The 12,242-nt window shown below is 41.9% G+C and overlaps 1 protein-coding gene across 4 annotated transcripts in view; it reads right to left on the bottom strand.

Annotated features, from left to right (window-relative positions):
- SNAP23 (synaptosome associated protein 23) overlaps window positions 1-12,242 on the bottom strand; it is a 50,821-nt gene that overhangs the window by 23,110 nt on the left and 15,469 nt on the right. For 3 of the 4 annotated variants that reach the window (XM_088461389.1, XM_088461392.1, XM_088461390.1), the window contains exons 2-5: window positions 6,530-6,645; window positions 4,590-4,631; window positions 3,721-3,769; window positions 1,448-1,565 (exon numbers count right to left, since the gene is read on the bottom strand). In XM_088461389.1, coding sequence (XP_088317515.1) covers window positions 1,448-1,565; window positions 3,721-3,769; window positions 4,590-4,631; window positions 6,530-6,586 — 266 coding nt within the window. In that variant the 5' untranslated portion in view covers window positions 6,587-6,645. Of the gene's footprint in view, window positions 1-1,447; window positions 1,566-3,720; window positions 3,770-4,589; window positions 4,632-6,529; window positions 6,646-7,262; window positions 7,339-12,242 lie in introns of all 4 variants that reach the window. The other variant, XM_088461391.1, reaches the window with a different exon arrangement.

Raw genomic sequence — 12,242 nt, 5'->3', positions numbered from 1 at the left:
TCACGACCATCTTCCTGGCCACTCACTATAGCTGTGGGTGGTCGCCCACAGCTATGCGAGTGGACGGGAGGCCGTTCTAGAAAAAAAAAAAAAAAAAAAAAAAGACCGGCCCTGATTCAGAGCGACCGGCTCTGAATCAGGCCCAGAGTCCACAGCAAATAAAATAAAAAAAATAGAACTTTGCACCTGAACAAACAGACAATGTTGCAATGCAAGTGGGGCAAATAATTTATTTTTGTTTACAGGCAGGATAAATAAGCCAACATTTGCATAAAGCACACAAATGCTGGACAGTTTTAATTTTACACTGCAAATTAAATTACAGCAATAAAATGCCCTTCCCAACCCTAAATATCTCTGCGCATAACGCATATTGTAAATCTGCCTCACCCGCAGAGCAACAAGGTGCAAAATTTACGCCTTTTCTTTTTTGCTTTGTCCCCATCTAGCAGCGAACAACACGTACCCCTCCTGTATTACTGCTACTACTACTATTGGGATATTATATGCACTGTATTACCCAGTAATTATATAGTGAACAGAACTTCATTCATGAACATCATCCTCTGTCACAATGAAGCTTACACTCTAACGGAGAATGCAGGACCCCAAATGTCTTTTTTTTTTTCTAAATATATTCTCTATTAAAGCTGGATATAGTTTACCTTCTTTGATATGCAAAATTGTAAAAAATGTTATATATAAAAAAAAATCAGATTAATTCTGTGGCTGAAGTGTGAAAATGAGACGAAGACTTTACTACACATATTCACTGTGTCTGGGAATGTTATTCATGTCCTCTAGTTATAGTTTTTGTACTTTAATATTCAGTTTTCTGAAAGGGTCTACATGTAAAAAAAAAAAAAAAAACACACAGAGAATATATAAAACTAATGTAAAAAACAGCACAGCACATAGTGTGCGTCAATGTGACTTACCCAACAAATCCAGCTCTTCCATGTAAAGTAAGTTGTGAGTTAGGAGCATCAATAGGAGAAGCGGGGAGAGGGGCAAACTATGCACCTATCTTTGGGAGGAGGTGGATGTAATGGGGACAATCAATGTGGAGTTCAGTGCAGTAATGATATTCTATTTTGTGGAACAAGATTATGTAAGAGATAAAGGCGTGCAGAGGAATTGTTTACAGGCTTTATGGGAGAGCGGACAGCAAATTCTCTGCTACATCTGAGGTCCTAGAGATCAATCTCATCCTTCAAATTTAACTGGGACACATTTGTACCTTGACTTGCAATTCTACAGCTAAGCACATTCATTTGCACACTAACATAAAAACCACAAAACTTACATACATAAGGCAATCACTAATATGCTTATGAATAATGTAGCTTATTAAGGAGCCTAAACAAAGCTGCATTTAAGGTCTGAAATAGAAGTTTAAATGAATGAATACAAAAAAAAAAAAAAATTATGGAAAACCAGGACGAACCTCTTTCCAGGACAGACACAAAGTCCACAGCACTTGTTCAGCTCTGTTAGGTTCTTTTCTGCCTCTCTCATATCTTTGTTTATCTGATCGAGTCCTTCCTCTACACGTTTCAGTTGTTCTGAGAGAGAATTACAGTACAGTAAAGTAGGCTGAATTTTCTACAGTACTATATTTTCTAGTGTTCTAGCGCTTCTTATTATCCTTTATTTATATGACACCACAAAGGTTCCGCAGCACCTTCCACAGTACATAAATGAGCACACAAGAAAAACAGTTAATAGTAATACAATACAATGCAGAACAAGGACATGTTTATAAACATTGCTGCATAACAAAACAGCAAGGCCTCGGCAACCAAGTGTTAGGTTCCAATTGGGGAGTTAGGAGTAAATGATATTATAAGTAGGGGGAGGAGAAGCACGTGAGGGAAGATGGCACACAGGGTGAGGTTAGGGCTAAGCACAAACCCCTCCCCCCCCAGGAAACTACTTTTTAGGCTGTGGCAAAGGGGGCTTGGTTTAGGCACCCCTAAAGGAGGGTTGGGGGGTGGGGGTATGTTAGTCAATACTTACCTTTACAGCTGTCAGGATCTTCACTGGTGCCGGTCTTCCGGCGTCGGGATTTCATACAGATCCCAAATCAGTTGTGGTACTTTCTATAGGAATTACCTTGGCTATTTTCTCTCAGCCCCAGAGCAAGTCTAAAACAATCACTATTATAACCTAAATGTCAGGGACCCCCTCAGAACCCCTTGGGCACTCCTACCCCCTAATGACCAGTTAGGCAATTGGAAGTTTTCAATTGGCGTAATTTGCCCAATAATTACATATTATTGGTAATTACTTCAAATTACCCCAAAATCAATTGCATTTTTCATTTAACTCAATTGTAATAAACCGAAAAAGGTTTGCTTCCTATCATTTTCTTAATTTGAAAAAAATATATATATATGCACAAATCATCCATTAGCTGCGCTTATAAAAGAACAATATTTCTTTGGGACAGTAATAATTATTACTGTTCCCCATTTTTTTTTTTTTTAAACTCCCTGTATTTTTTTTCTATTGCATACCACTGGTATTGTAAGCACACATACCGATGGTAATAGAAAACTGGTATTGATGCCCGCAACATTTTTTTGCTGGGAAAACGGAGGCCAAAATTGTATATGCCCCCCAAATGTATTCAATACAAATATTTAATTTCAAATGTAACATTTCGTTAAATAAAATTTACTTTCACAATATTAACAAGTGTGTCCTCCCTCATAATAAAAAGTATTTATTCTGTTGCTTTGTTTGCAAGCCAAATATTTGCAACCTGCCATCCATCATGGAGCGATCGATGAGAAGTAGACATCAAATAGCACAGCACACAATTAAAGGGTCTAGCTCGGTTATGCTTCACTGTGCACGCTCACCATTTTCTCCACTATGTGATATCTTGTGTATTTGTTTTCTACCATGCTAAGCGCTTGCACTGCCCCATTGCTTTGATGCTCTTTACCATTGCACGCTAGCGCACAACTCTTTACTACAACTGGCCTTGTTCTACATTTCATTATTACAGTTCAAATCCAAATTCTTCAGTGCTTGGCTACTTTTTATGCCTTATTTACCCTATTTGTTACGCTGTCCCATGCAGTCTACATCTATTTTGCCTCTCTGGGGTAATCTTGACCTTTTGTCTCTCTGCATCCTTTAATGCTTCCCTCCTCACAAGTTCCTTCCCCCATTTACATCCTCCTCCCATTCTATACCCCATTTCTTATGACATGATCTGCCCCGCTTACCCATACACAATGTTCTGCCCCCCTCACTCATCTACGATTGCCATAATACATAGCCAACCCAAAGATCTTCCACTAAGGTACATCTCCCCAAACCAGGACCCTGGTCTTATCCCCATTCCACTCTTGTCCTACCTTCTGTCCTAAATCCCCAATTCTCTTGCATGCCTGCAATCCTGCCAACCTTACCTACAACTATCCAGCTCATGCTACCGCTACACTCTCTGCAATGCCAAATTTGTCTGCAGCCAACTGGCCTCATCCACAATCTCTTCATATAGAACCCCCTCAACACCACTGAAACCTGACTACATTTGCAATGCTACTTTCACTGCAATTCTCTCTCACGCACGTCTAGATGTTGCTGTCTGCCAATACAAACTTTTTCTGCATTTAAAATTTAAAATGTCTGAGTGCCGTTCCTCTGGACAAGAGTTTATGGAAAAACATACAAGTCAAGATAGGAAACCGCTAATATACTGACCCCCTTGTTCATCCAGCATAGTGAGCGTTTTCACTCCGGCATCTTGACTCTGGAAAACAGATTCAATTTCAATTGAATTCTTTTTTTTTTTTTTTATCAATTCCACATTACAAACATGTATTAATGAAATTACAATTAGCGAAATTTCACTATTAACGTGCAAGAACATAGAAGCAAGGGCAGCAACAAAGTGTGTACTTACAGGGAAAACAGACCACTTAGCAATAAAGAAAAATGGGTCATTCCCAGTCTCTAGAAGTTACAATCAATCTTTACAATATGGAGGCGCATATATTATATACCACAAATATGCTATAATCAGAGCAATTACCGATACACTTGCTTTTATCAGCTTAGCTTGCTGTTAGCACACGATTGGTTGCCATTAGTTACAGCATGTTACTGCTATTTCTATCATATTAAATATGGTTGTAGAGAATACTAAAAAGGGAGATAAGGCCATACAAATGCTAAAGATTTGAAAATCCTGAAATAAGTGTTGGCCAGATATTTTAACCATATGAGGTTTTTACCGTGGTTAGGAAGCACATGATTTAGAACAGACAATGTCTACTGATGGGCACTACTGTACTGTAATCTGTATGTTATAATGACTTATGGAAAAGATAAATACATAAAGACCTCGCTGCTCACACAAGTGGCAGGCATCACTGTCTCACAAAACTACTAGACATAGAATTGTATGGTTAATGAAAAAATAAAATTACACTTCAACTCCCTGCTGGTCAGGTTATGGTCATGTTTTCTTCACGTGGCCGCCAATAGAAAGGTTACTGGGAGTATGGGTACAGCTACATAATTTACATTTTATCCAACCACTAGGCCAACTCCTAAACCTGTTCTCTTACCTCCTCTACCAGGTTCCGCATCCTGCGTGTGCTCTCTAGAGACTGGAAAAGAAGATGAGAATTGTAACCGTGCTGCACTAACAGTGCTAGTATATAAATATGTATTTTCTTATGCAATTGTAAAAGTAAAGCTGGGTGCACACTGGCAGACATACTGACCATTCAATTGAACGGCCGATCTATCACGTGCACGTCGGTTAGTGTGTACAGATATATCTGTACGACGTCAGACATATTGCGTCGGCTGTGCAGCACAGCTGATGGTCAGCCGACCACCCGTACAATTGCTGCAGAGATCAGCGAGGAGGAGGTCGCGTCCCGCAGCCAGAAGCAGCGATGGTTGTTCAGTGTGTATGAACAACCATGATCTGCTAATATCTTTTCAGTGTGTACCCACCTTAAGTGTATTAAAGTCACATTATTTTGCAGATCTTTTCTATTCAGGCAACAGTAACCACCCCTGGAAGGTAGTCTCCAGCTCAACTACACTGGCTTACCAATAGTTTACCTCCCACTACAGAAACTCCTTCTGTATTAGGGAACAGAGGGCCTGTTTCTGTCCTGCTCGCAAGCGGGTCGATGGTGCCCTAGTGCGCATGCGCACGACGGAGGTAGCTCCGTCATGCGAATGCGCGAGACCCGAATAGTGACGGCCAAGCCGTTGCTATGGGTCTCGCACCAAAGGGGGCATGCTGTCGATTGACAGCACGCCCCCTTTGGTGGGCGTGCCGGGGGTCGTTGCTGCCCAGACGGAGGCGTTCCCATGGGAACGCCTACTGTCTGGGGCTGGCCCCACTGACATCACTAGTGATGTCAGTGGGAGTGCTTTTGGCTCTGATACAGCCAAAAGCACTCCTGGGCTTGCAGCAGCGAGACCCTACCGCAGGGTCTCGTCGCAAGCCCGATGGTCGCGAAGGTCTTGACCATCGCGGCCATCATTTTGGCCGCTCACATAAGCTGTGGGTGGTCACCCACAGCGCTATGCGAGCGGCCGGGAGGTAAGAGGTAGGAGGGCCCTGATTCAGAACGAGCGCTCTTGTCAGAGTGTCCGGCTCTGAATCAGGCCCAGAGATCAGACCGAGCACTCTGCTTGACTGATCTTGCAACCTGGTTCTCACCGTGCTGGTCATAGCAATGAAACGCGATACCATCAATGGGCTCGATTCAATTGAACGCGAAATAGCGCCCGGAGCTATTCAATTCAGCGTGGTTAGGTCAGAGAATGCCCATTCTCCGCCTTAAACAGGGCGTTTAGTCGCGAGAACCGCCATTCTCTGATTCAACTGCCCGGCGCGATGCTGTTTCCGCGGCGCTAAGGGCAGAAAAACAGCATTGCGCTTGTCCTTTTGTCGGATTTCTGCTCGCATCCCTGGAGGTGTGCGAGAAGAATTCCTTAACAGCGCGCTAAATTGACTAGCTCCGGGAGCTCCCTCCCGGTGCTATTTAATTTGCGTTCAATTGAATCGAGCCGAATGACTGCTACATTACCAGTCAGCTTCTTCAACTCCTGCCATGCACTGGATGGCAAGTGGTTAGTACCCCTTTCCCAAAGCTTCACTTCACTGATCAGGAAGCGAGAAAATATTGTGCAAAGCTTTCCTCTAAGTCAGTGTGGGAGCTGTGGGATACAGGACTAGTATGTTGCAGTCCTGCAGGTTTATATACATATAGCAGCCTGATGCTTTCTAGATCCTACTACTGTGGACTTTCCGTTTACCAAGTAGGGATCCTCGTTGAAGGCGTCAAACAGGAGCAAGTACAGGCTGGGGAGTAAGTTGTGACATGCTAAGTTATTCTTGTGGGTCCAATTTTTTATTTTATTTTAAAGAGTACAAGAAACAAAAACAGCTGACTGTTAACTATTATTTTTATCTGATTTATTGTTATTTGTGATCACTTTATAATTGGACTGACAGCACTGTTAAGAGAAGAGTACTCACCTCATCTGTGACCTGATTGGCCTTCAACTGGATATCTTCTACTGTCATGTCATCCATGGTGGTTTGATATTTGGCAGCTAAAGTTGTGTAAAATCAAATTGTTCTTCCTTCGAATTCTGTCAAAATAATACAGATGCATTAACTACAACTGTGGGATTTGTAGTTACAATGCTAAAGCTGTGTGATTGTCACACATGATATCTTCCTACTGTCACCTCTACAGATAAAAAGGCTGTGAAAGTGAATGTAGATCTATGCACATACTATTATTTCCTAATTAGATAAATTGCTGGGCACGGTTATTTTAGACAATAGTTTGCATAAAGCACACATGGAAATGAGAATGTGATAATGACAGTCATGGCAGATGACACGTAGAGAAACTCAGGACTAATCCAATGGAGTTGTAGACTACACTGTACTATACACCTGCAGCATGACATCAGTATGGTCTCACACAGAATACAAGCTCTCACGAGCAGGGCCCTCTTCCCTCATGGGCTTCTCCTAATACTTTCTTCTACTCCTTACTCCCCACAAGGGCAACTAACATTTGATTGCTGAATACCTGCTGCAAATTTTGTGTGTTTTAATCGCTAATGCAGCAATGTCCTTATCCTGTATTGTATGTCCCTGGTTTCTTGTTCACTTGTTTATGTACTTTGTAAGGCACTGCGGAACACTTGTGGTGCCATATAAATAAAGGATAATAATTATTATTATTGTCACAGACCTCACAAGTGCTCTTTAATTCCACAAGACAACTGCACATTGTCTTTATGGAGATGCATTAGATCACATCACATCAGCTGTAGATTAGATAAAGGCTGGACAATAGTACTATGAAACAGGTAGACAAAGCACTTTAAAAAAAAATAAAAAATGATGGCTGCTTACTACAGAGTATATTTTATATACTTTTTGTCCACTCTTGGGGTTAACCTACTACTGGCTAGTCATGCTGGTGACAAGACATCTCCATTAAACTAAAAAAAAATATACAGTTTTAACTAAGATTGACTGAGCATGTCTGGAGTTTATGGAGTGATATTCTAATAGTTTTAGGGTGAGTCACCAGCACAGTACTTTTGACCCATCACATATTGCAGAGTATACTGCCTGTGTGCTCTTGCTTTAGGAACAGTCAGGCAGTAAGTACAGTACCTGGGACAGAGACCCTTTATGAAATTTATCACACCATGCCGGTATTATTCCCCGCAGATGCGTGTTCCATGTGAGTAGGCGGCCACAACTGCTGTCCCAATAACAAATAGAAGTCCCACCACCAATATCAGTAATGCTCAGTAACAGACAACGGTTGTGGTAGTGCCTAATAAACAAACAGTTGTAATAGTACATAATATAGCAAGTAAACATTTTACTAATGCTGCCTACTTTTCACCCCTATGCAGTTTGTTTAGCATCACTTAACCAGATGGCAATTATATATATATATATATTTTTATTTTTTTTCCTTCTACTGCTGACCATATCAAAGTTCAAGGGTCTGGGCTGCAGGGCAAATAATGTAGAGTCAAGTGAAATACCCTGCTGTACAGACTATGGGGCCTATTCATCAACACTAAAATAACGTTTTTAAAGGACATTTTCCTTAAATAACGTTATTTTGGTATTCATGTAGCCACTTAGCACAGGAGATATTACAGATATCTCCTTGCTAAGTTCCCCTGCGTTAATTTCCACACTCCCCATACATTAACTTAACGCATCTGTAGGCAGTGCTGCGCATGCGCTGGTTTTACAGATGTAACAGCGCATGCGCAGCACTGTTTCCAGATGCGATAAGGTAGTGTAGGCAGGGAAAAGTATCTATTTCCCGAAAGCTGTCATCGCAAAAATGACAGCTTTTCGGAATAGATACTTATGGAGAGGTGGAATGATGAATTCCACCTATAATTAGCTAGAACTCCATGCGAGTTCTAAACCTAATTATCTCAAGAGAATTTTTAGGTTTAATGAATAGGCCCCTATGGGCCTTATTTATCAACGAGTTTATCACTCAAATTGAGTGATACATTTCACTGTGTATGATAAATGGTGCTCCAGCCAATCAGCTCCCAACTGTCATTTTTCTAACAGCTGACCGTTGGGAGCTGATTGGCTGGAGCACCATTTATCATAAAAAGTTAAATTTATCATTAGTTTTGAGTGATAAACTCGTTGATAAATGAGGCCCTATGTAAGTGTGCTGTACTTACTGTGATCAGGATCGCTACGCGAGGACTAAAACAGGTAAATTACTCTGGACAGTTTGCACCAGAGATGTTGCCCAGCACTAATAATTATCACACAAACAGTCCAGGACTGTTAAGCCGCATTTCCACTACACGATATTTTGAACAATAACGACATCGTCCAGCATGTTTGCCAGATGATTGATGTCTAAACGACCAGCGGAAGTGCGCATCGCTGGTCGTTTTAGATATTTTTCTAAATGACTTGCAAACGATTTATGAACGATTGAATGTTATCGTTGAATTTAATCGTCTAGTGGATGTGTGCCTTTAGAGTATCAAGCAAACTTAAACAGTATAACAGGTCTGCTGAAATGTTTTTCAAAACAGGAGCACAATGCCTACTCACCAAAGCCACCCAAGTGTTTTAGAGCACCATATACCGTCAAACACAGCACGCACCTCCCAGATTGCTCACCACTCACATCTCAAAATTTGCCATGTCCCTCAGTGCTTATCTAGCAGCTCTTTCCCGCACCATAAGGATGGAGACCATACAGCAGACTGATCCATCTGCTGACGCTGTGAGATCTCCCTGCGTTGTGCAGAACAGACCTTCAGATGCAAAAGTTGGCAAATCAAGTTCAGTCTTATTCTCTACTTTATTACCCTCCAAGCTTCACTCGTGACCCCAGTCCTTGCTCAATGAAGAAGGAAGCATAGTGAAGATGGGCGGATGGGAAGGACTTCCAATCCAGAATTAAACCCTTTCTTATCCCAAAACAGACATCAATGGCAGCTTGTGTGGGTGAGAGCAAGTGCTGCTGATCTACCCTGCCCTCCCCTTTGCACAGATTAATAACTCAACATGACATATGGCACTATTACTATAAGCTTGCCATTAAAAATCTTGAAGTGCTTAGTGTAAAATAAGTTCATACCTTTATTGTTACATGCAGTCTCCAGGACAGGGATATTGTTATATTGTACTGCTAAATCTTACTTTGTTCTTCCATTATACTGGGATCATCTGCAGGTTCAAGTCCCAGAAGTATAACTTGTAATATAACACACTGGCTCACTCAAAGCACCTTGCTTAACCAGTCCCTCACAACACCTGTGATCATGTGTGCCCTGTGACATCACTAGCTAGGTAGACAACATTAATCTGAAAGGAAATAAGACACGCCAGTAGTTTGTACATGATCAGCCATGATTAATAATGGCATCTGCTTGATACAGTAAGTAATCTCCCTAACATATGGCCATATGCTGTTCTTACACCTTACTCGAACTACAGCATGGCATAGGAACAGAGATGGTTGATTGATTAGACTGTGGTCTATTGGATTATATACACATTACTGTATAAGACATTCCCTTTGAAATTATAACTATTTTGAAAAAATAAAAGTATAAATATAAAATAAATAAAATATATATATATATATATATATATATATATATATAATGCACTGCTATTCATGATGTTATGTACATGTCATATATAAAGATATATCATGTAACAAATTGGTTTATTTGTACATTGGTCCCACATATAATGCTGTGGATGTTGGCATAGCATTGGTGTAAGGAGTGTGTAGTTGGACACTGCCTTAGTGGCTTTTTGCTGAACGCCATTACACTCCAGGTCAGGGAGTCATCTGCCAAGAAGCACTGACCGGGTGCAAGCTGTAATTATCTCCGTGGGCAGCTGGTGGGTAGCTGCATTTCTCTTGGTAGCCTGATCACGATTAGATTTACAGATTATGCATAAGAGGAAGGGACTTCTACGATAGAACAGAGTACAGCACAATGGTAACACACAGCATAAATTAAATAGCTGGCAACAAGGCACCAGAGTGCCAGGTATTACATGTATTAGTGTGCCATTAAGGCTATTGGCACATGTGCACTTTTGTGCCCACACATTTAACACTGTGCATATGCCTTATATTTGCCTGCAGGTAGCATCCATAGAGCTCATCACACTAATGTGCCATCAATGCAGTAATGCTCTGGCAAACAGCTTAAGCGCTGGATTCCCAGTAACAAGGCATACTCTATGCACCCATTGTCACAAGCCCGCAATGACATGGCATATGTTAAGGTGGGTATACACCTGACAGACATTTCTGCAGATAGAGTGATCTGCAGATGATGGTCGTTCATACACACTGAACGGCCATCATCTGTATCTGGCTGCGGGTCCCGGCGACCAGGTGGCGTGCCCCAGCGGTCGACGTGTCCCACCTTTCTCCCCGCGGCTGCCGCTGTGTGTACGGATGGTCTGCACTTGCCAATGGACAGATAGGTCTGCAGACATCTGTCCATCGGCTGTACAGCACAGCCAATGCTATATGTCGATGAACGCTGACGTTCACCGACATATCGTGGGTACACACTGGCCGACAGGGCAGCAGATATATTGGCCGATCAATTGATCGGCCAATGTATCAGTCAGTGTGTACCCAGCATTATGCAGTAGGTTTAAATTCGCATTAGGCAGTAGGTTTACATGCTGGCCATACATCAGACCAACTTTCCTCCAACCTGCCTGTCCAAACCGTGCTCTACACATATAACCAACTTTTCATCAGACCAGCCAACCTGCTGACTTAAGGGGCCTATCCATTAGCAGATGTTTCTGAGCTATGAAAGACAAAAGATATCTCTTGAAATTCCGGTGGCTGCACTGAACGATATCGGTCATGTACATGACAGATTTTGGCAAAAGATGAACGATGAACAATATCGTATGACATTCGGGGAGTGGATTTTTTTTCCTCTCCAGCGCTTTGTAGCTGCTGTTAATATCGGTCGTCATTTACCGCATATAAACTGCCAGATATTTCTAATATCTGGCAGCGATATGCGATAATTGACCAACATGTTGGAGAGATTAAAGATTCAATTTATCGACGGCGGCAGTGCGCATCTGTCATCGTTCAGGGCCTAACCATAGCAGATAAACTGAACGATATATCGTTCAATTTATCTGCTAATGGATAAGCCCCTATATCAGACCCGCCAACTTCTGTCCAACTTGTGATGTCACAGAAGTATGCGGACAGTGTCTGCCTACTTCTGAATGCTTTTTAAAAATAATTTGGGATTTTATGCATGTATCTGTAGCGGGCGGATTTAGACACATTCGTGCAGTTGCTCCTGCTCCACCAGTGCCGCCAATCCCGGTATGACAGGGGCAGCAGCTCAGCAGTGATTAACTGCCGCAGTTGCTGCCAATCCTCCTCCCAGCTCCCGCTCCACTGCCAATCACAGGCTGACTGGTAGAAGCCCGGCAGTGAAGGGTATGAGGATGGTGACAAAAGTAAGTGGGCACTGCTGGCCAGTGTCCGCCAACTTATCGTCCTACACTAAAACGATTAGTTGGGAAAAATCAAAACAAGTTTGATTTTTCCAACTAGTTGGAAGGACCGTTTTTAGGCATGTTTGAGCACGATCATCGTTTGCTACCACACACTGCCCAACTATCGTACCAACCAGCCAACTTGTTG

Source organism: Taudactylus pleione, unplaced genomic scaffold (assembly GCF_031769625.1).
Source record: "Taudactylus pleione unplaced genomic scaffold, aTauple2 ptg001041l, whole genome shotgun sequence".
NCBI classification, from domain to species: Eukaryota; Metazoa; Chordata; class Amphibia; order Anura; family Myobatrachidae; genus Taudactylus; species Taudactylus pleione.
Note: the sequence above shows the minus strand (reverse complement) of the source record. Positions and strands in the feature narration are given on the sequence as shown.